The sequence below is a fragment of the Danio rerio genome, chromosome 13 (assembly GCF_052040795.2).
Source record: "Danio rerio strain M-AB ecotype USA chromosome 13, GRCz13ab, whole genome shotgun sequence".
Lineage (NCBI taxonomy): Eukaryota > Metazoa > Chordata > Actinopteri > Cypriniformes > Danionidae > Danio > Danio rerio.
The window spans coordinates 13,107,501-13,131,778 of NC_141033.1; the positions used below are offsets into that span (position 1 = coordinate 13,107,501).

At 36.6% G+C, this 24,278-nt stretch overlaps 1 protein-coding gene and 1 long non-coding RNA gene across 13 annotated transcripts in view; both read right to left on the reverse strand.

The window, feature by feature from the left end:
- Positions 1 to 679, reverse strand: part of LOC110438971 (uncharacterized) — a 1,999-nt gene extending 1,320 nt beyond the window's left edge. For both annotated transcript variants that reach the window (XR_015505800.1, XR_015505801.1), the window contains exon 1: positions 527 to 679. This is a non-coding gene — a long non-coding RNA (uncharacterized LOC110438971). The remainder of the gene's footprint in view (positions 1 to 526) is intronic.
- A 2,999-nt stretch (positions 680 to 3,678) lies between these two features.
- nsd2 (nuclear receptor binding SET domain protein 2) overlaps positions 3,679 to 24,278 on the reverse strand; it is a 39,889-nt gene continuing 19,289 nt past the window's right edge. For 9 of the 11 annotated variants that reach the window (XM_087277228.1, XM_087277223.1, XM_087277224.1 and 6 more), the window contains 15 exons: positions 21,796 to 21,892; positions 21,570 to 21,682; positions 18,747 to 18,839; positions 18,543 to 18,666; positions 18,257 to 18,457; positions 16,341 to 16,520; positions 16,042 to 16,198; positions 14,414 to 14,616; positions 14,206 to 14,309; positions 11,733 to 12,002; positions 11,340 to 11,456; positions 9,433 to 9,574; positions 8,069 to 8,175; positions 7,619 to 7,814; positions 3,679 to 4,681 (listed from right to left, as the gene is read on the reverse strand). In XM_087277228.1, the coding sequence (XP_087133354.1) occupies positions 4,386 to 4,681; positions 7,619 to 7,814; positions 8,069 to 8,175; positions 9,433 to 9,574; positions 11,340 to 11,456; positions 11,733 to 12,002; positions 14,206 to 14,309; positions 14,414 to 14,616; positions 16,042 to 16,198; positions 16,341 to 16,520; positions 18,257 to 18,457; positions 18,543 to 18,666; positions 18,747 to 18,839; positions 21,570 to 21,682; positions 21,796 to 21,892 (2,400 nt within the window). In that variant the 3' untranslated portion in view covers positions 3,679 to 4,385. Of the gene's footprint in view, positions 4,682 to 7,618; positions 7,815 to 8,068; positions 8,176 to 9,432; positions 9,575 to 11,339; positions 11,457 to 11,732; positions 12,003 to 14,205; positions 14,310 to 14,413; positions 14,617 to 16,041; positions 16,199 to 16,340; positions 16,521 to 17,350; positions 17,446 to 17,972; positions 18,458 to 18,542; positions 18,667 to 18,746; positions 18,840 to 21,569; positions 21,683 to 21,795; positions 21,893 to 24,278 lie in introns of those variants that run through there. The other 2 variants (XR_015504822.1, XR_015504823.1) reach the window with 1 other exon arrangement.

Here is a 24,278-nt window from a genome sequence, read left to right on the forward strand (position 1 = left end):
TCTTTTCCTACTATGAAAGCAAATGCTTACAGTCTTTAGTGTTCAACAGAATAAAGAAACCTAAAGGTTTGGAATCACTTATTTACAGGGCAAATAATTCGTGAGTACATATCATTTTTGAGTGAACTGTTCCTTTAACGGGACGCAATCTGCACAGAGATGTTTTGTTTTTAAAAGTTATTTTGTGTGTTTTGTAAAAAGTGGTTCGGCTCGTGTGATGAAGTATCATACTAACTGATCACGAAGGATATGGAGAAAACTGAACTTCAAAAACATTATTGTCCATTTGACTAAAGACAAGGCGTAGGTAAATAATCAGGAAATGTTTTATCGAGAGATTTAACATAATGATTTTAATGTTGTTGCCGTCCGTTAAAGGATTGCCGAAATGTTACTCGCTCGTAATAATTACGGCTTTTGTGTGTGTGTGTAATGTTGGAACAGATTGTTGTCGAAATCGTAGGTTTGTTTGAATATTCACGATTTACGTATCTTATTTAGCAAGAAGAAATAAAGCAATACTCACGTCTCCTCGGTCGTTGATGAATGAGACGACGGCTTGTTGAAATATAAACTGATTCAGCTGTGACCAGTAAATGTTGTACAGTGGTCGTCCACGCCACCTAAGCACAACCTAAAGCATGCGACCCTCATGATGTTTAAATGGCAACCTTATGACATCGTTGTGACAACCTTTAGCAACAACGTAGAATCCTCAACCTTTTTACAATGTTGGTACAACGTTGTAGGAAGGTCGCTACGTTGAGGCAACGTTGTGTGTTTGTTGGGTTTGCACGAGTTACACACTGCTGTGATAAACCTAAAACACTTTTAGCACTTCTACTTCCCTATGATTAGAGTAGGCTACCATTAACAAAGTACAAATATAAAGTAAATTCAGCAAACACTACTCAAGAACAATGCTGCACACCGAAGAAACTCATTTATTCCTCAACATGTCCAACATGTTGGCATGAAGATTCAAAGTACTGTAACATGTCACTTTACGTATTGAACTGTAAGTTAGACACTGTCTCTTCGCGTAGCTGAATCTGGCATGAGAATTATCAACATTGCAATGTTGTCCTTGGCAAGACACTTTGGGAAGGTGTCTTGAATGTAAAATCTTGTATTGCTGCTACCTCTATTTGGTCACAGGCCTCCTCCATGGCTTGGATGAGGGGTACCTCAGCTTGGAGACGAAGATCATATACCTTCCACCACTATGCAGAGAAAAACTCTTCTATAGGGTTGAGGAATAGAGAGTATGCTGGAAGATATTGGACAGTAAAATGTGGATGTTGCTGAAACCAGTTCTGAACCAGAGCAGAACGGTGGAAAGACACATTGTTCCATCCAACAATGTATTGCGTATGATCGATTTGATTTGCTGCTGTTATGTTGTGCAATTGGTTCAAGAATGTAAGTATATGTGCTTGTTGTTAGGGCCCATATGGTCATGGCAGTAGAGGACCCCATTCTTTGTAATGGCTGCACAGTGTTACTGTATGTTTCCCCCATGTTGCCAATGATTTCTTCTACTCTGTGTTCTCGTCAGGTTGAACACACCATCATCTACGTAAATGAACTCATGCTGGATCTCCTCTTCATCCATTCGTAAAACTACCTGAAGAACAGTGTCAGGCAAAATTGTATAGTTCAGTGTAGATCTAGTATTACAGTACAGTAAAAGATTAAGAGACAGTATGCAAGATCACAAGTGAATACATAACTCTGCATAATCATGCCAGTCTTTTCACCCTTTCGAACTGTGCTCGAAAGGCACTCGATAAATTTGCTTCATTTGAATATGGTTTTTTTTATGGTGTGTGTGTTGATATTGAGACCTGATGGTTTTCATTGAAACTGGCATTTTATAGTGCTTAAACACCTGATTGATGTGTCTACAATTAATCAAACAAGTGTTTGCACACCTGACGACTGTGTTGAGCAAGTTGATTGGACAGTGCAGTAATTTGACAGTCAGTGCTTTGGTATTGCAAGGAAGTGACTTTATGATAGATTTTAGTGTGTAATGTATGCTGTGTGTTTAGTGTTTTGCAAATCACTGTGTGTAGAGTTTTGCAACAAGTGTTAAGTTGACAATGTGCTTATAGCTGTGCAAATATGGGCTGATGTTTTGATACTTGTGTGTAAGGTTTTGCTAATAGTGTACTACTTTTAATTTTAGTGTTTAAGCAATCCTAAAAAAACTGTAATTATATACTCTGCTAACATGAAAACGTTTCCTAGTTCTTCCGATTGGTCAGCTAACATAATGTGCTGTGCCGCTCCACCCTTGACATCACCCATTCAAAGTGAATGGAAAGCGTTGACGCTGATGACCCATGTAAATGCTCTCTAAAATACAATCCGACAAGTGTCTGTAATGTGAAAATAGGGTTTGGGTCCTTTAAGAGAATCACCATTTTGTGTGTACGTGTATGTTTGTGAACAGTCTCCAGACGCATGTAACACGAGAACCACATGTGTGCAGTTTTTATTTTTCTCTCATGCTTGAACGGAGTTATTTCTCTGTAATATACAGTGACGCTGTTGACAGGAGAATAAAGCACAAGATGTGGAATACGACCCGCGTGAGCTTTGATTTTTCTGCTGCAACACGAGTTATCCTGTACTTTTTCCCCTTAACTCAACACGTTACATGTCTTTTACATATATCCGGAATAAGCCTGTGTAAGTATTATAAAACGTTTACATATCTTTTGTGAGTTCATTATTTGAGACGTAGAACGCAGGGAACGCGGCCACATAGAGAGACACTGCAGCGCTGCTGAAGATTTTGGCTGTTTTACATGAAGCGGTTTGACTGATAAATATGAATTTTCTAGCTAAATTGTTAGTGATGTCAAACAGCATTTCCTGTTGTTTACGTCCTTGCTACAACATACAGTTAACACTAGACAATGTGCATGTAATAATCATTTTTAACAAATAAAAATACTTACAGGTTGTGGCTCACAGTCCACAGCTTCTGCTTGTTGGAGCTGCTGCTTCTTTGAGGAGTTTTTAGCCGAATCCAGCACTGAACTGGGAGAGATTCTGGAAGCTCTCCTTTGTCAAATGCTTGCTATATATATATTTTATAATTCTCTGGAACATAATTAAAATGAAACTGTAAGCACTTCTCTCTTTGTGTTGTGTCATTTGAAAGCTCAAATACAGAAACAGAAGAAGCTCTGTGGAAATAGCACTGTTTGGACGGCATTTTAGCTTTCTCTGCTATATTATTACTGTGCCTCTGTCCTCTGGCCACGCCCCTTCGCTGCGCAGGGTGTGAGCACGATGTAAATGCACGTAACCGGAAACCCTTCAGATCACACTAGCCCAGGTGTAATATTTTTTGCAGTCCCCAAAGCTCGCTCATTATAGGCTTTGCTAAGCTAACTGTAAAAGCTAATGTCTCCCTTTACATTGAACACATGAACAAAAGTTTAAATTTGATATTGTAGTGGACCGCTGCTTTAAAGTATTAATATAAATTAAATTAAATCAAGTACTGCAGCAGACCACAAACAGAAGTGGGAATTGTTTGAAAACAGAAAATTCCCTGATATAAAAACCATTTAATGTAATGTTTGGTTTATTTTAAATGTCAACTAAATGACATTTTCAGCTTTTCAAAAGAAAAAAAAACACGCAAACAAACAACAAAACTGCTTAAAACCAGCTTTATTTCTTGTATCACAAGAAGCCCGTCATGATTCACTTTTAAAACTCTGAATAGGTAGATTCACCAGCCTAACATTCTGGTAACTCAAACTCTAGAATGGTACAAAAAAATGAACCAAGCTTAAAAAAAATGTGCTGCTCTACAGTTAAAGAAACTGACTCTAAAACAAAACAAAACAAAAAATGAAATGGCTACCCATAGTGTCTTATTTAACCATAACACTTGTTAAAAAACAAAGGACTCTTGGCACCTGTAACTAACAATAAATCCAGTATTATTATAATTTTGGTCTTTCATATACATTTCCATATACATATCTACTGTTTAAAAAACAAAACAAAAACTATGCCAAGATTCAATCGGTTTCAAGTTTGGCGCCCGTAATGCTGTTTATTTATGGTGTTCAGTCTGTCAGCCCTGTCATCCATTCATCACAAACACACTAACAAACAAACACACACACATACACACTCGAGTAGATCATGAAGAGGCCGAACAAGTGGAGAAGGGACCTGAATGGTCAGCTTTAAGGAGCTCTACAGTGTTAAACGCTTCCCTGATCAGACAGGTACAGTGCTTCCAGAACAGTCAACGCGACGTCAATATCACTGAATCATTTGGGACAGGAGCTGAGATTAGCGGGAGCTTCCACAGTTCAAGAACGCACTACACACAAACACACACACAAACACTACACCTCTGCATTTTTTCTGGGCCTCTTCTTGAGAGGTGCTTTGCTGGTGGTTTTGGCCTCCGCTCTGCGCCTGTATTTGCGTGGTTTGGTGGGTGGTGGTAGTTGTGCGGTCTCTGTCTGCGGGCGGATGTCGGAGTCTTCATGTTCCTGGCAGCAGAGCTGGCCTGTGAGTGGGTGAGAGCGCAGCGCCCCCTCCTGGTGAGCCTTGCAGAATGAGTTGGGGCACAGCTGGCAGAAGGCAGCAGAGTTCTTGCCGCACACGTCACAGTGATGCCAAGGACAGTCCCAGCGGCCTGAGGACACACATAAGAAATATTAGGTTAAAGAAAAATAAATGAGATATTCCTGAGACTGATTTGTTTTCTTAGGAAGGGGGTGATTGAAACATTATGCAGTATATTTTATCCAAAAAATAAAACAATTATTTTACAGCCAAGCACAGCAGGTTTGAAGGCACCTATTCTTTTCGTTGGTGTTCGTATTATTATTATTATTATTCTTCCGCCAGATTTAAATGGCAGCCCATATACCGATATACGAGAAAGTTGTATAATTTAGTACAATGATACAGGGCAGTGTCAACATGAATTACAGCAAACCTCAAGTCTCTAATTCAAACTCTAGTGCCACCACTTGTCCAAAGTTTCACTTATGTTTATCATTTTAACTTTAGAACCAAATGGGCTACAATTAATATTTTCCTCTGAATCCTTGGCTCAAGTCAACACCCTATGATGTCATTTTTCTATCATAAACATTTCTTCGCTATTTTGAATTTTTCGCAAAACCTGTTTGATCAAACTTGTTCTAGGCTGTGTCGAGAAGGCGAAAATGGACTTGCGGTGATATCTTAGTAACGCATTCACGTATTCACACCAAACTTGGTGTGTGTTATGACAACCATGGACTGAGATTATCTGCAGCGTTTCGGTGCACTACCCCCTAGTGGTCTGGAAATGTAAAAAATAGCTTTTTTGTTTATATCTTCTCAACCCTTTGTCCAAAACTCATAAAACTGGTATCTTTACATGCGACAGAGCATGCAGAGTCGAGCGATGTCTGATCGTCGCCCATGTAGATTTTTTTGTCAAAAAACGCTATATCTTGCTAAAATATTCACGTATCATTACAAAACATAATATGCATCTTTAACACCATGTCCTAAAGGTACTCGAAAACTTGCAAACAAATCTAACGTAGAACTTGCGAAAATGCACTTGAGGCCATACATCCAAAATGCATTGACCAATTCACACCTTATTTGGTATGTTATGACAAGCATTATCTGAGTTTATATGAAGCGTTTTGGCAAACTGCCCCCCAGTAGTCTAAAGAACCAAAAAAAAAAAGTTTTAATTTTAGTTTTAATTAATTTTCATCAGGCGGAGTGCCAAGTCGGACGATGTTGGATTTTCCCAGATCAGCCATTTTGTATGTAGGCCATTACATACTTTAAATGTATTCAAAAACTCATTGTTTCAATTTGTCTGACGATCCTTACCAACCTTGTTGCTTTTGGCCTCTGGACTGCTTTGCTCTTTCTGCCTATTAAGTGCTTGGCCTCTTAATTGCTGCTTGCAGCTATATTTATTATTATTATTTAAAAATGAGATTTTCTTTAAAGCTAACTAGAATTTAATCTGCCATTAATGTTTTTTCCCCCCACTGCTATATTCAGAACATTTATTTAAATGAACTAATGAGCATTTGGATATAAACTATTGCCATTCAGAACAAGGGGTTAAACCATTCGATTTTTGGAAGTCGACAATCAATCGAGTTGACAGACTAGTCGCTGGTAATGTCATTAATAAAACACAAGAGGCAAATGTTTTTAAACATGCCACAATGTGTGATTTATTGGCAGAAAATATATAGACATGCTGTTTGACAGCTCAATTACTAATGTTAGTGAACAACAAATGCACTGTCGACACTTTCATTTCGTCAATAACGCAACATTATTACTTCGGCTAATTTCACTACTGAATAAATGCAGTCAACACAGTGATCACTGCAAGTTTTAGTACGAATTTAACAATAACAGATTATTTAGTGCAAAAGTAATGCATACATTGTCAGTAGACGAATTCATGTGAAGTTATTTCATAACAAGAAAACGCACGAAATACAAAGGCTATAACTTTAAGCCTTATTACAATCAGAGACTTGCTCAGCTGCATATTTTACGATATGATTGTGTAAAACCTGCTCAAAATTCTTCTAAAGTTGGGCGTTTTTTCATGGTTAGTCGCTCATCTTGGTTATCAGATGTCTCCTTGCTGCCCATATTTACCACGTACGTGATGTTTACACATGTTATGAAGTTTGTCACAAATCCGCGTCTGCGCACTACGGTTTCTGTATGACTACATGGTTTGGTTTCTGTACGACTACGTGGTTCGGTCACAATATATGTCAGCATCTAAATATAATTGGCTAGCATCTGCTCTAGGGTTTGTGCATGGAGCAACCTAACTGGCATTTAAAGTTTGTCAATCTTTGATGCTGACATAAAAAAATATTATTTTAAAAATGAAATAATTCAAGGGCAGTTTCCACCTTTGTGTGTAAAGCTGCCATGTATTTCAGGTCAAACCACGTGATCTATGCAGCTCGACTAGTTGACGTCAATCAAAAAAAGTGTCATGGCAGAGCATTAAAGCCGACCAGTTGGTGCAACCCCTATTCAAAACAAGAATATGCTTAGGCCTACTTTTATTTTATTAGGGTTGTTTACATTGTTAGGGCTTGTTTAGAAGGCTCACTACTGAACATCAAATTTGCACTTTTTCCCAAATGATTATTAAAATAAAATCAAAAACAAAAATCTGAGTAAAATTAAATCTTTTAGATTAGTCAAATAATTGAAAATTAGTTGATAGATTAAATTGATATAAACTGTAGCCGTTAGTGGCAGCCATCATGCGTACTGTACTGCTCAGTGAAAACAAGCAATGGTATGACCACATTACACTTTCAGTAAAATAACAGACCAACTCACAAAGCTCAAATCATCTCAAATGGGTTTCTTGAACCTGACAGTTCACTATACGCCAATGTAGTTACCAGATCTCAATCCAGTGCAGCACCATTGAATTAAATGCCATGAACAATTAAATAAATTCTGAAGACAAAAACAAGGCCCAACAAGATAGAAGCAAGGTGGCTGGTGTGTGTACATTAAATCACATAACATAACAGCATTAGAGTTTGCTAAAAGCCCTTACCGAAAGGTCTCTTGGTGCGGTCCAGACAGGAGAGGTGATAGGCTTTGGTGCAGCCCTTCTTATCACACAGAACCAACTGTCCTCCATCTCCACAGCGGAAACACTCATCCTCAGACTTCTTGCCTTCATTGCGGGCCCTTTTCCGTTTGGGCTTTTTCTTCTGAAGTTTGGCTTTAGGCTCAGAAGTATGTCCATTCTGAAGGTGACGTAGGAAAAGATGGTGTGAAGATAATTAGACCAAAGGTATTTACGTTCATTCTTCAACTAAAAACTGGACTGTGTAGCAGCTGTTTTTAAAAAAAAAACAAACTTAAATGTTATGCATTTTGATCAAGAGCACAAGCGTGACAGCTCATATATGTCAAGGCTGAAATCTTCCGAATACTCAATGCGTCACACTATCAATTCTATACTGACAGCAGCTGAAATCAAGATATTACACTGACTCACCTTGGGTCTGTCTCCTAGGAAACCACTGCAGTTGGGAGCTCCGCAGCGACACACAGTTTTCTCATTTCCCAAACAGTCCAGGTTATAGTTAAACGTCAGCTCAGTGCCTGAGAATATACATGCACAAGTGAATAAAGGGGTGCAGGGACAAAATACAAAAAACTATTTAATTAGTAAAACCTACAATTATGGTGTCTAGATTAAAACAAATAAATAATAATAAAAGAATCCAGAAAAATAAAGACAAGAATAAAAACAAATAGATTTCACAGAACCCCAAAATTGTTTAATGCAAATACACAGAAATAAACCTATACACACACACACGCACACAGTACAGTAACTTTGGAATTAAGTTTCTTATTATTTTTGTCAAAATTGAGTTACTTATTGAGTTACTCTAGAGTTTCTGCAGGTTTTACCAAGTTAAATTTAAGATTTAAGTATCCCAGTTACAAAAGATTTTCAAAAGATTTGCCCTATCAATAATATAAAAATTTAACAATACAATAATAATTTAGCTTGAGTATATATATATATATATATATATATATATATATATATATATATATATATATATATATATATATATATATATATATTTTTTTTTTTTTTTTTTTTACATTTTTAAATATATCCATTCACAAACCCTATAACCCTTATCAAGAACAGAACAAAAGATTTGATTTGAGAATTTAATAGTAAAAAACATCCTTAGCAGTAAATAAATGGAGAACTTAAGCAAATGTTACTATAACACCTTTTTATTGCTCGATAGTTTTACAAATTATTATTTCAATTTTCATATTTTTGTATTGAAACAATTGGGATACTTGTTGTGACAACTTACTTTAAGTTGTATTTACTTTGGGGTATTTATTAATTTAGAAAACTGCATTATTATATCATCATTGCTATATGGAATGGCAAATCCAGGGTTCCCACACAAGGCCAAATATCAAATCCCCCCACTTTTATATGACTTTCACGAAAAAGCTGAATTTCTATTTCCTATAATTAAAGGTAAGGCTGCCTTTATAATGATTTTAGCTTAAAATTATTTTGCATTACTTGAATAGTCACTCTTGAAATAAAAACTGATGCACTCACTGTTTGTGTGACAGTGCACTGCTCCCTCTGCCCTAATTTATTGATCAAAAGTAGTTTTACAAATTTTACATTTCGTTCATATTTTGTATTTTTGCCAAAATGGAGTTTTGTGAGAAATTACTTTAAGTTGTGTACATTTTGAGCAACTTTTATTAAGAAAACTGTATCCACTCTTTGCTATACAGAATGAAAAAAAACATATTGCAATCAAGTGGGCAAAAACAAAGTAAAATTCATTCCCCATCAAGGCTCACCAGCAGGAATGTCACACACTGCAAACAGGCCCACGCGTGTGTCTCCATTAACAGTCCATTTTTGAGTCTCACAATTGGGCTGGCAGCTGTGGTTCATGAAGCGAGAGTAGTTCCCTTTGGGTCCCGCATCTATAATCCGATCCTGTTCAAACACAGTGTATTGTGAAGGTCAAGTGATCACAAACCTTTATGCTGTCATTAGTGTATTATTTATGGGACGATCTGTAGTATTGTATACTGTGATGCCACATGTTGCTGCTCAGTGGCACTCCCAATACAACACTGTTTCTCTGGCTCTGCTGTACAGGGCCCAGACATGCCAACATCAGACATGAACCCCCACACACAAAGAGCGAGTGCAGCATGTTATCACTAGTGGTGATCACAAATCTTATGGTTCGGATCACATTGTTTTTTTGTCACGGATCAGACCATTTTTCGGATCAGCCAAAAAAGGCAGGAGTCAAATGTAATTTGCTTTCCATGTATTACAAAAAGAGTACTGCAATACATTTTTGCTTTTAATAAACAGAACTTAGAAGCTGTAATTTTATTGAAAATAAAATGAAGAAATAATCAGCTGAAAAAAAATTAACTGTAAAACATTTAGTACTGTGAAAAATGTATTGTTACTATTGTTGCTGATAACGCTACATGTAAAAATTATCATAAGTACAACCCATATTTTTTTTGTCTCATTTTCAATAAATGATTCAGTTATTCACTCATAAAACTTCATGTTTCATTGCTAGGTGATAATTTTTAAAGAATTATTCAGTGCCATATTTTTAATGGCTGGTTCACACCACCTTTTGGCTAAATAATGTAATTGCTGCCAACAACTTTCCTTTTGAGAGTTGTTAAATACATATGATGGTAATTTTAATCTTTACCAAAAGCATCAGTGGTTTAATCTAAACTAAAAATGGTTATCCCAGTACTTCTGTGTTATTTGACTGCTTGTAAACTAAAGACTTGTTTATGATTTATGTTGCGTGGGTGTTCGAGATCCCAAACTTAATGATTAATCGTGCAGCTTAAGCCTGATTTATACTTCTGCGTCAAATGACCGGTGTAACGGCGCATGCAACGCGCGTGGCTGTGCATTTATACTTCTGCGCGCTGTCTCTGTTGGTCTGCATCAACACTTCCGAAACGCTAGTTGGCAGTGAGGTGTAAATGTTCCTCTGTGTCGAGTTTCTTCGCTGCTTTTTTGCTTTTCCTGAACACTTCCGGGATGTACAAGTGGCTCAAACTCGCTCATTTTGAGGCAGGAACCGGCGGACGTGCAGCAACTTTAACTATGAGGTAAACACAAAACAAAACTTTCCATCCGGAGCTCCTTCACGGGACTCCACACTTGTAAACAATCGCTACATTGGGTTTGCGCTATTCGCGCGGCTCTCGGTCCCACCCCGACTCGTCAGCGCTACCAAGCCGACCAATCACAGAGCTTGCGCTACACGTTGTTGCGACGTGTAGTTACATTTTTTGAGAGGTGCACATCAGTGACGGCGATGGCCACGGCGAAGGGCTATGCGTCAGCGCCATAGCATACGCCGGTGTTTGACGCAGAAGTATAAATCAGCCTTTACACTGAATGTACAGATGCAGGCTAAACAAGTAGCAACATTTAATGAAACCCACCACATCCCGAATAACTAACCACAACCTTCTTGTCATAATTATATTTTACAGGAAAGCCTAAATGCTTTCATACATGTAATTTGAATGACACGAGAGGCGATCTCTCTGTGATTGTTACAAACTTAGAATTAATCTACAAGTAAAAAGAATGTATTAATCCGCAGGCCAGGTGTGTTCTGAATGTGGGTTGTAATCCGTACAAATCACAGATTAATTGTAATCCATTACACCCCTAGTTATCACAGACAGGCTGTATTTACCTTGTCTATAGTGAGCATATAGAAATGTGTGATGTCATTCTCCTGAGCGTGTCTGATTCTGCTTCTGCACTCCTCCTCGTCTATCAGCTCACCCACATATTCATTCACAAACTCGCCCTGAATGACAAAAATAATGAGAAAGAAAACAGTAAATGCAGGGTTCCCACTTTAAGCCAAATGTCAACTTCCCCCACTTTTACGTGCACTAAAAAGCTAAATATAGATGACCTATCATTAATGGAAAAACTGCCATTTTAAAGGTTTCAGCTTGAAAATGAATGTGCATGGCTTAAATAGCCGCTATATATAAATATATATATTAAAGGTCAAACTTTAAAAAAATTCCAAGGTCCATAGAAACCCTTTACACCTGTACAATGCCAGCTCACATACTTTCTTAATGTCCCGCAGCGAAATCAGACCCCAGCCTTTGCCTGCAGTGCGGATGATCTTGGTCTCGGGGTAGAGGCGTTTAGTGAAGTCCTGGTTTTGGCATCGCTCTCCGGCCGGACACACTTGAGGATGGCACTCGTACAGCAACATGCGGTTCAGGCACTCAGACTCAAAGCTGCAGGGCCGCTCAGTTGACGGCTTACAGTTACACTTGGGGATCTCAGAGATGTCTGCGGTGTACACCTGCACTCGCCCACAAGGCTTGTTCACCTAAAGTTAACACATTCACAATGTTAAAAATACATATAACATGCAACAATACTAAAAATGGAGGATTTTCACTTTAAATACGTGGTCATTTTTTCTTCCTCTTTCTCAACTCATCCAGATCTTGCATACAGATGGAACAGGAATATTTTTTGTACAAAGTGTGTAAACTGAGCATTAATAAAAGCCAGATGCGCAAAAAAAAAAAAAAAAAAAAAGTAGGAAAAATATTAAATGGAATTGTTTTTTTATAATTTTCTTAAATTGACTAGTTTCTGCGATTCCATGAGGTTTTCATGCTTAAAAGTGCAGTAGGTGATCGTCTTCAGAAAGATTTTTTGTTGTGCTGGTTGAAAGTCTCTTCACAGTCTAATAGTTTTGATTAAAGTATAAGATCTAAATGTATCAATATGTATTTTTATATTCTGGGTAAGGCATAAAACAAAAAAATGTTCATCCAATAAAATGGAGTCGGACCGGAATCTCATAATTCCGATAAATAACTCAAACTGTCAACCAACAAATGCAGATTAGGCTTTTGCACATCTCTGGTCACGCATATCCACCATTAGCGTGTGCATGCCTGCACGCCTAGATGAGCGACACATGCACGCGAAAATCAAAATCAAATGCTGAATTGAAACTTTTTAAACTCCTGAATTAGTATTGGAGTTACTTTTGCACGCTGGAGGAAGGATAACACCACACCATGACTGAAGTATTTCTGTTAGACAGGTAATGTTCTGTTTTACAACTATATTAGTCACACAGAGTTGATGTAGAGTGTTTTGTGTTATGAATGGGTTCTATGCACAGACGTGTTGTTCAGCCACTAAATTCTCCCAGTGAAAGCTTGATGTGGCTGTTTTCTGTTTCATAAGGGAGCTTTGATGTAGATTTATATTCAGTTTAACAACAAATCATCAGTAAATAACGCTATTCTGCCTAGCCTGCTTGCTGAGCTGAAGTTGCTTTTATAATCACATTGGGTCATTTCTGAACACTGACAGCCTGTGACGCGCTCCTTATATTGTTTACTGCTACTCTGAATATTTAGTCTTAAATAGCATGTAAGTGTGGCTTAGTAATAAGTGAAATTCCTGCACGCCGCCCGGCCAACCACTACATACATTTCTAACTGGCGAATGAACTGGGTTGTCTGCTGTTGTGTCGCGATGGGCGCGCTCATGATTTCAAGCCTATCACCTACTGCACCTTTAAAAAGTATTTTTTTTTAAAACAGTATGGGTAAGATTTTTGTGGGCAGTTTTCATTAAAGCTCATGTTTAGAAAATTGATTGAAGTTTTACACATTTCAAAAAGCAAGGATTCATGTTAATTTTATCTGTGAAAACCTCTATATACACATCTCTATATCTACTAGTGTTGTCACAATACAAAACTCGGTACCAATCGATGCTGAATTTTTAAAAACATCCATTTCCTGCTAACAATTGAGCACTGCTCAACAAAAAAGAGAGCCATGAAGGTCATCAATTCACCAAACTCACCACTGTTTACAGAGTGTAACCACAGATAGAAGGACACTGAAGTGTTTCAAAGTAACGTTGATCAGCTGGTTTGTCTATAAGCTGACACAGGTGATTCGCTGATGGCTTCAAAAGGCTCCAGTATCCATGAATCTGTTTACACTCAGTACCGAATTCCAGTATTGTGACAACCCTAATATCTACTAATAACATACTCTTTGTTGGCATCTGTTGATTTCTATCTTGTAAAAATTATGGCTCTATTTGATAAAAATTATAATAACAATCAGAAAAAAAAAATCACTGGCAGAAGTTTATGTTCTATGAGGAAGAAAAATAAATAAATAAATAAATAAATAAATAAATAAATAAATAAATAAAGAATGAGGTGAGAGATTTTATTTTGTCATCTTTAAGAACTTGCTGTCTTCAGAAAAGTTGAGGTGAAAATCTAAAATGATTGTTTTTACTTAAATTTTTGAAAGATACCATTTATTAGATAAAAAAAAAGTTAGACTTAAAATCCTATTTAAAATTTAAAAAATTAAAAACGTATCAAAATATCAGAAATCTGTATTGAAATGAGTCAATTTGACTGTAAAAAAAAATAAATAAAAAATCAGCAGTCAGAATTGGCTCTAAAAATAAATAAATAAATAAATGGTGCATTACTACAAACTTCCAACCATGAGATTCTTATATGAGGATTGCAGTACCTTGATGTATTTGAATGGAGGAGGCTTCTTGTTATTTTCGTGAGCCTCTTTTGCCTCTCTCTCCATCTCGATCTCCTTAAAGCGAGTTTCAGCATCCAGCAGGGCTGCACAGTAGAAATAAATAAATAAATAAATCCCACAATCCCACAACTGCTCTAATAATGCTGATATACAAATAAGATAATAAAACAAGAATGACTATTTTTACCATTCTTAAAGACCTTCCCAATGCCAGTCTGCTGGTACTTGCTTCCCCTGTCTCCCTCCATGTAAGGAAAAACTCGACCCTGATGCGTCCAGAAATAGTCTTTAGAGCCAAAGAAGAAGACGGGGAACTCTCCAATCTCATGACGCAGGTGCTGGATGTTGGTTGGGATGTTCTTGGGATGACGGATCTCTGCAGGCCACCATCTACAGTTTCAAATCAAGTCAAAAAGGTAAACACAGGAAAATTTGCTTTTGCAGTAATTTAGTTTTCTATAAAAAAGTTTTAGGAAAATGATATACTCTTCCTACAGGAGTACTTTTATTTTGACAGCACTTGTGAGTCAGGCTACAGATAAAGTTTAGAATATGATCAGAGCAGGTGACTACAACACTCACAAGCGTTGCTTTCAATCAGAATTACACTTCCAATTTTACTATAAAAGCAGCTTTCAGTGTTTGTGATTTTTTTTATTTTTTATGTCTAAACGTGAAAGACTGAAATTTGGATATGAAATGGAGATGAAATTATAGGGTTTCTACAGGTTTCACCAAGTTCAATTTAAACCTTTAAGACATTTTAAGACCATTATAAATGAAATTGTAGACTTATACATGGCTAAATGGTAATGTTTTTTTTGAATATCCCAGTTGGAAAAGATTTTTATTTGCCCAATTAAAAATTATTATAACTGAATACATTTAATAATACAATAATATTAGATTAACAATATATATAGGTCAAGTCAGTATCCTCAGCAATAAATAAACGCAAAGTACTTAAACAAATATTACTGTAAGGAAAGAAAACAAAGTTCTTATTCTTAAACAAAGTTTTACTATGATGGATTGTTGGTGATTTTATGAGTGTTAATAGCCAGATTGGGCAGCTATACATGAATAAAGGAAAATTAGGACCTGTTAAAAAAAGATTTAAGACCTACAACACAATATTTCAGTAGATTTAAGACTTTAAGGCCTGAAATTTAGCTTTTGATAATTAAGACTTTAAGACCCTGCGGATAGCCTGGATTATAGGTAAAGATTGCAGACCTTATTATTGCTTTATCAGCATTGACCAATGGTAGTTTAAAAGCCGTTTACCAACCTAAGAAAATTCATGTATTTCAGTCACAGAAACAAACCCCAAATAAATTTGGCCTGATTTTGACAATTATGTTATTCTTGTTTGATAGTTTGTTGTGATTTTTCTTTAAGATATTTTGATATCGAGCACATTTCTGAACACAGAAATTTCAGTTTATTTATTTAATTTTTTGAAAAAGAAAATAAATGTTATGGTTGCAATGTTGTGGTTTTCAGAATGCGGTTTCTTTATCAGTCAATCACTACTACATTGGGGAAAAAAGGCATTCAGTAAACATTTATGTTGTCTCAACACAAATCAATCAAGTTACCTTAATTGTTTTTACAAATTTAAATTGATTGAACATAAAACAATTAAGTTGTCCCCAAAAATTCAAAAGAATTGTGCTGTTTTATCTGATTTTAATTAAATACTTTGAATAAAGAGCAAAAAATAATTTTGAGTGTATGGACGAATAATAATAATATAATTTATTAATATAAGCAACCCCTAAATAAGCTAAAGATGTGTGACATATGACAAACCTGTAGTTCCCCAGTTTGACCCAGATGACATCCCTGTATTTAGGTTTCTTTCCTGAGCGGCAGTCATTGCAAAACCAGCTGCCATCAGGCATAGCGATGTTCAGACAATCAGGGTGAAACGCAGCCGGACAAGACTCGCAACACAGCAGACGGCCACCTTCAACAGCACAAAAGCATACATTTCTATAACGCCAACTGTTCTCACAAAAAGCCTTTAAATTGCAATAGTTACAGATATAACTCTGAAAGCACACTAAAAGAAAGGAACAAAACTTGAATAATAGAAGCGAATGTCATACCTTTTGAGCAGATAAAGCACCAGCTGACGTTGACATGCGAGTGGTGACTGTAGCCTTTCTTAGCCCTGAAGTGGTTTGTGCACACAATGGCAGAGGAAGAGATCATCTCACTGCCTGCAGCCACACACAGGTCTCCCACATGATAGGCCACAGGACACCGCAAACATCGCATCATCTTTCCTGCAAGGAGCCAAAGATTTGATAGGTTTATTATAAGAGCCAAATATGTTTAAGCCACAAAAACAAGCCCATAACTTCTATAATAACCTGATTTGATCGATTGGTAAAGCATTTAAAGTTGAATTAAATTACATAAAATAAAATGACTTTACATTTGCACCATGAACTTGGATTTAAAGCTAGGTAGTTATTAATTACCTCTAGACAAAAATATGATTCCATGAAAAAAAAAAAAAAAACTACATATGTACTTACAGCTGGTATTTTGTAATGGGGTATATGCACACAGACTGTTAATTTCAGTCAGCCAGCCACAGGGCTGAATGGATTGTAATTACATTACAACATTGATGCTGGAAAAGGAACCTTATGAAATTGAAAAGTCACAAAGCTTTCACCGGAAGTTCATCATTGGCTGAATAACACTAGCTATGCATTTACCTCACTAAATATGTGTGCAATGTTCAAACATTAATACACACAGTAAGAGCATTGTATCAAATTATTAATGTAAAGGGTAATATACTGTAATTCAAGACACGGTGCAAAAAGACTGGGATAATTACAGACACTCCAAAAAACACATTGCACATTGTATTGTTGTTGCTGGGTGCAACAAATAAGAAGGGCAACACATTGTAATCTGATCCATAAATGCATGAATGTTATGATGACAGGATTTCAACGGTTTTATGGAGGTGAATGTAAGACTAAGTAAAGGAATTTTAAGCCACAATGTGTCAATATGTTCTATATATGTAACTGTCTCACTATGACAACACAATAGCCCCTTTCACACAGTGATACCGGTAAATATCCGGAAAATTTCTGACGGAGAACCCGACTACCATCCACTCATTTGAAAAAAAAGCACCAGACAATACAACATAAAACACAAAGTATGAAGTGTGTGTGTGTCTAAAGGCTGATTTATACTTCTGCGTCAAACGCATAGCCCTTCGCCGTGGCTATCGCCGTCACTGACGTGCACCTCTCAAAAAATGTAACTACACGTCGCAACGATGCGTAGCGTAAGCTCTGTGATTGGTCGGCTTGGTAGCGCTGACGAGTCTGGGCGGGAGCGAGAGCCGCGCGAATGGTGCGACGCCGGGCGAGCGATTGTTTACAAGTGTGGAGTCCCGTGAAGGAGCTCCGGATGGAAAGTTTTGTTTTGTGTTTACCTCATAGTTAAAGTTGTTGCACGTCCGCCGGTTGCTGCCTCAAAATAAGTCGAATTTGAGCCACTTGTACATCCCGGAAGTGTTCAGGAAATGCAAAAAAGTAGCGAAGAAACTCGACACAGAGGAACATTTACACCTCACTGCCAACTAGCGTTTCGGAAGTGTTAATGCAGACCAACAAAGACAGCACGCAGAAGTATAAATGCACAGCCACGCGCGTTGCCTGCGCCGTGGGTTATGCCGGTCACCTGACGCAAAGTATAAATCAGGCTTAATATGTATATGTAGAGAGTCTGAGAGTAACAACAGAGTTGAGAGCAAAGTGTGTAACTGTCCGTGGGCTGGCAAGATGTCGTGTGCACCTGCTAATCTGCTAGCCAAAGCAGAGAGGAAAATGCATCATGGTTGCAGTAAGTGTATGCGCATTTTTGTGTGTGTACGAATGTGTGCCAGTACTGCTGTTCCCAGTGTTGGAGATCCTATCTTCACACTGTCCATGTAAACGTACTCATTAAAAACGGACTCACTGACTTGAAGTGTATGCGTTTTCAATACCTTTGGTGGCCTTGCAGGCGGCGCGTCCACTGTAGTGGCAGCTGAGGCAGGTGTGCAGCGGGCAGCGGAAGCCTCGGTTTTCAAACACGGTCAGAGCACTCAACCGCACGCAGGCCTCATGATAGAAACGGCCACAGTGGAGCGCACAGCAGCGCCGCACCTCTCCTTCAGACTTCTTGCAGGTGAAACACACATGCACACCTGAAAGTGCAAGTCAATTTAGCCCACAATACTGAGAAAGTTTTTCTAAACATAGCATTATTAACATGATATCAGTATAACTCACCTGTACTGCAGGCAGTGCACAGGATCTTTTCTGCTGACCGCTCTACTCCAATACAATGCAGATGATATGTGCCATAGCACTGTCCCGCACACGTCACAATATCCTCCCCGGTCTGCTCACACACCTGTGGAAAAATTACACACTCACAGTCATGCCTGTGCAGCATAAGAGATTAACAATTATCTGCAAGGACGGTTCACTCACCAGACACACGCTCTCTTTCTTGGCACCTGGAGTGCGTTCGGCCTTTTTTGAGGGATGCGATTCGTCTGTACTGTCACTGGGAGAATCGGGTCTCTGAAATATAATGTCACAATATATTAGGGATGTTTACAGTTGTCCTTCGCTATAATGCGGTTCACCTTTTGATTTTTTTGTGCAATTGGACATGTTTTTTTTTTTTTTTACAGCATATTGTATTCTGCATCCAGGCTGGCTATAGACCATTGTCAATCAAATCTCCTCTGTGTCTCCTGTACTGTACAGAATGCCTTGGGCTTGCCAAAATAAATTTTTTTTTTTTATCTATTTGTTTTATAATTGTTTTTTTTTTTTTTTTACATTAAAAGCGTTATAATAAAGTTGTTAATTCTGTTCAATTAGTTTTTTTTTTTATTAAAAAAAGACCACTACCAAAAGTATTGTTAAGGTACCGAAATGATAAGTGGTATCAATAAAAGTAGTAACACTGTTAAAACCTTAACGATACACATCTTTAGTTACTTCCGACTTTCATATGTGCGGTGCATCCAATGTGCGACCCACTCTGCTTTAGTTTTGTAGACCAGTGACTTCAGGAAAAAGAACATTACGTTGACAGCGATGAATGTTTGCGCCTGACAACAGGTTTTGATCTTTGGTTTTATTCTATAATACTGGATTTATTGTTCTTCTAAATTTTGAACTTTGAGAGTGTTTAACCCCTGTGTATTGAGGGGTTTTACAGCCATAAAACATCTATAATACTTGTAAAAAAAATTAAGCTACTTTGTGGATTTTTTCCCCTAATGCGGGTTACTTTTAGAACGTACCTCTTGCGTATAACAAGGAACTCACTGTATTGGCATTTTGGGATTTAGGCTGCAAAGAGAGCAAATGTATATAACATTTTTTTTTAAATAAATCAATTAACACTTCAGTTTTCAGACGTAAGAGAAAAATGGTCAAAAATATGAGCCAAAAACAAATAATCAAATAAAATTATGCGCTGTGCCATACTGCGCAGTGTTGTTCAGTGCGCTGGTTTCACTCTGCCTCAAGACATCGTCACTGTGTAGGTGTGAAGCTGTGCTCAATAATCCACTATGGATATTGTGCTCATTTACCCATATACATTGCTCAGCATAAGTAAACCCCTCACAAATCTATATTTTAAATTTATTTTTTTAATAGAAAGATATACACTATTATATTTGTAAGATACATTAGATTAGTCAGTACTGAAGCCAAATCTGGAGCTTATCTAACAAAATAACTTACCATAACAGTCCAAAAACTAGCACATCCAAATTTATGTTGCAGAAAAATATTTAATACAAATTTAAAAATAAAAGAGGAAAAATCAAGAGAAGCAAAACAAATTTTAAGCTTACTTCAAATTTTGTAGGTTGTAATTTTTTTGCTATATTTTGCTTGAATTTAATTTTATTATCTTTCAGTTTCTAAATATGTTTGGTGAATAAAATATTATTTGAATAAATATATCTGTTTTTAATAAATCTGCTCTGTTTAAATGCACCAAAATGCATTGCCTATATTCAATGAGAAATGGATAAATATTCATTTTAAAAATAGTGAGTAGTCAATTATGCTGAGCACTGTACATGTTCTCGCATGTACCACACATGCTCACCAGAAATGCAAAGTCTAAACTAAAGTGCTGACTGGACATTTCCAATGTGGTTTCCAAAGGTTTTACTGTGCAGTCATAGGAACACTATTAAAAGGACACCTACCGTTCATTGATCTTCTCTCCACTCTGATGATAATAGCTGTGCATGGCTATATATTATATATAAAAAATATTATATTATTTATTTATTATTAAAATATATTATTTATATTATTTATTTTTTTATTTATAATATTATATATATAAAAAAAACTAACTAACTGATTGTTGCGCATAGGCCTTGAATAAAGATAAAGGTATTGGTATTTAATAATAACACAGTTGTGGCCAACATTATTAGAACTTTTTTGCTTCCAAAACATGAATTTATTTCATAATGTTAATGAAACAGGAAGATGGTTGCTCTGAGCAAAACAATAGATAAAGTGAGTTGTATGGTTTTTACATTAGGCATGTTCACCTTTGTAAAATTAAAGCAGCTCATCTACTGACAGAGTGCTAATTTGAGAACTACAACATTAATGTTTTCCCATATATGACAATGATTACACAAGTAGTATGGCTACTTCTGCGAAAGAACATGATTCTGTGACAGTGACCTTGACAGTGAAATGAGCCAAGCCGTTTTTTTATTAAAGAAAACTCCTTATGATTACTCTATTCGTTCACAGTGACTGATGACTATTGATGTGTAGGACAAACCGTAAAGGCAACAAAACTGCTGAAACCTCAAAAACATGCCAAGTGATCGAATCATTTTGACCACAGTACATATTTTCTATCTGATTGTATGCTACATTCAATTAAATTGTTATTTTGTTTGTGTGCTTTTAAAAAATCTGTATAATTTAAGTTAATGAGTTAAAATACTTAAAATTACTTTACTTAATATAATAATAAATCATTTTAAAAAAGCATTTTCGCTTTCTGTTTTGTCTTTTTGCCAATCACATCAGGAATTTTTGATTTTGGCCCAGAAGATTAATTAATATGATCGCTAAAATATTTTTTCTTAGAGTACATTATTGCAAATGAAATTTACACAAACCATTTACTACAGTTCCAAACAAAGTCTTCAAACAAAGAGACACTGGGTGCCACATCTCACACAATAAATTGTCAGGTTTTAAGTATGATATTTCAGATATTGGAACATGGTCACCAAGTACACGCACCTCTGGCTCAGCGTAAGATGATGGGCGGCACTTTTTGGAGGCAGGAAAGGATTGCCTGCCCGACTCCTCTTTCCGCTTGCGACCACGTTTGGCTTTAGGAGGAGGTTCCTCTTCTGAAAAACACAAAAAAGCAGGGCATTCAAATACAGACCAACTGTTCAAACTAATTATAAAAAGGCACAGATGAAACTATTTTCTAGTAGCTCAAAAATGTTTGCAGGTTTACTTGAGGCTTTTTTAGATCGTTTCCTATTTTCATCTCTGTCTGTTTTCCGCCTCCTCCCCCTGGGTGCAGGAACAGCAGCCGGTGCAGATGATGCTGCCTAATGACAGAAAAGAGAGATAATTTTTTAATACATCAATCAATGAAATATATTATAATGATCTGTTTAATTGTTAAACTTTGTTTTCCCACTTTCAACAATCAATGCTAAAATTTGAGTTCAGACTAAAGGAGGGGTGCTTAAACTTTTTCTTATGAAGGACGAAAAACCAAACTTGATTGAGGACCGTGTGCAGAAGGTCCTCAGAAGTTTCCATGAATAGTTTCCTCGTTTATTAAAAAATAAATAGAAAACATTACATTAATCATATGAACTAATTATTTGTATATTTTCTTACATTTTATAATGAACCTATGATAATGAACATATTAGGGCTGTAACGATACACCAAACCCACGATTCGGTTCGTATCACGATTTTTGACCCACGATTCGATTCGTATCACGATTTTTTATTTTATTTTTTTCGTGTGGGGTGGGAAAAAAAAAGATTTTTAAAACTATTTTTATTTAAATAACATTTGAAAAATCTTTATAAACTAAACATCAAAGAACAATATTAACTATGCAAATTATTAACAATATAAATAGCCATATATAAAATAAATAAATAGCCAAAGCTATATCACTTCTGTTTTCTTTGTAACAAAATAGGCTACTGTTGAAAAACCAAACTAAACTCCATTGTTTAGATGGTTCAAGCATGTTGAAAATTATTTTTCAATCAAGTTCTCTAGCATAGAAAAAGTAAATTAAATAGGGATGCTCATTTCGTTAATTTTGCTAACGGACAACCGCCGCTCATTAATCGGTTATTAACGGTTAACTGGTCAGATTACTATTAATTTTATATTAAACAAATTGACGTGTCTATTTTGTGTATGACACATTAAATATTGCATTTTAAAATACTGATTTATTTTTATATATTAATAGCGGAACAGAACAACATCTTCACGCACCTGCAGTGTTTAGCACAGAAGAGCAAAATAATCTAAATAAAATGAATAAAATAAATAGGAATGCCCTAAATTATTTTCACTTAAATAATTAATTTATTTTACAAAACGAAAATACTGACTGATTCTTTTTAATAACCGGCATAGGCTTTTTTTCCAATCATATGTTTATTTCTTCCGTCAAATAAAAATCGCAGACTTCCTCAAATTGCCCGCTCCACGGAAAATATGCATTTATTTAATGCCCCGCTGTTATTATTATAATCACAAAACCTTTTAAATATTAATAGAAATCCTTATTTTAAAGATTATGTCCTGATATAGCCTATGCTTTCCTCTCTCTCCCTCGCGGTTCAAGTGCGCGCGCTGCCTGATGAAAAGACAACAACACGCGCGCATATGTAGACTTTTTGTAAACAGTTTGTTTAAATATGATATTGCATTAATCTGCGTACATGTTTTAAGCTGTAAAATAAAAAGTAAAGCCTATTTGTTGCGTTTATTACGAAGATCCAGGTCAACATAAGCGCTGGTTTAGTATCAACAGGTCTGTATCAAACAGCAATATTCTTCTTCCATTTTGCTTCTTTAGCAAATGTGTCTGTAGGCACGGGTTATACGTTATCATCCCGCAAATTAAGTATGCCTTGCAGTTAAACAAGTGGCCGAAAACAAGGCGCACCTTACTGCCTTTATGTTGACAAGGAAAAAAGAAGAGGCTCGGTCCTCTTATAAACGACTGAATCAGCTGGGTATCGATTGTGCAAAAGTGTTGCTGTCTGTGTTGTTACAATTGTAATATTTAATACTATTGTGATATTCAAGATTTGTATATTCATACAGCTCTGGATAACTTAAAACAACGATTAGACCTTCAGAGCGGTGTTAATGCGTCCTGAAGTAAAGCAAAACGGCTATAAACTCCAGCAAGATAGAGTGATTATATGCAGAGCCATATACCTTTATCTCTAAATAAAGTAGGCTATAACTATAGAAACTGTGTTTATTTTAACTGAAAGCTTCGTCGTGTTTTCTGACCTCACGCACCTTACAGTCAGCACTCCCAAAGGTTCAAACAGAAAGCGCACTGCACGGTTACAGAAAAGTTTGGCTGTTACCTGACATCTGGTGAACGCCCATCCCTCTCTGCGCAGCCACATTAACAGTGTGAGCAAATCAACGTATATGCGCTGAAAATCCGGCCGCTTTGACAGCATTGGCAATGTTTCTGGCGTTGTCGGTTGTCAAGCGGGGTTAAGTTGGTTTTGTTTTTGATATTCCTGACACATTCAGACGGTCCCTTACTAAGAGCTCCGTGCGAGCTCTCCCGGCTAAATATTGCGAGGGCTTAAACGGAGCAGTGCTTGTAATGTCGAACGAAAAAAAGTGTTAATTAGCTCAACTTTTGCAGGCACGCGTGACGTTATTGGAAAGGTATCACGGGGTGTGTCGCGATTCTCCCTTATC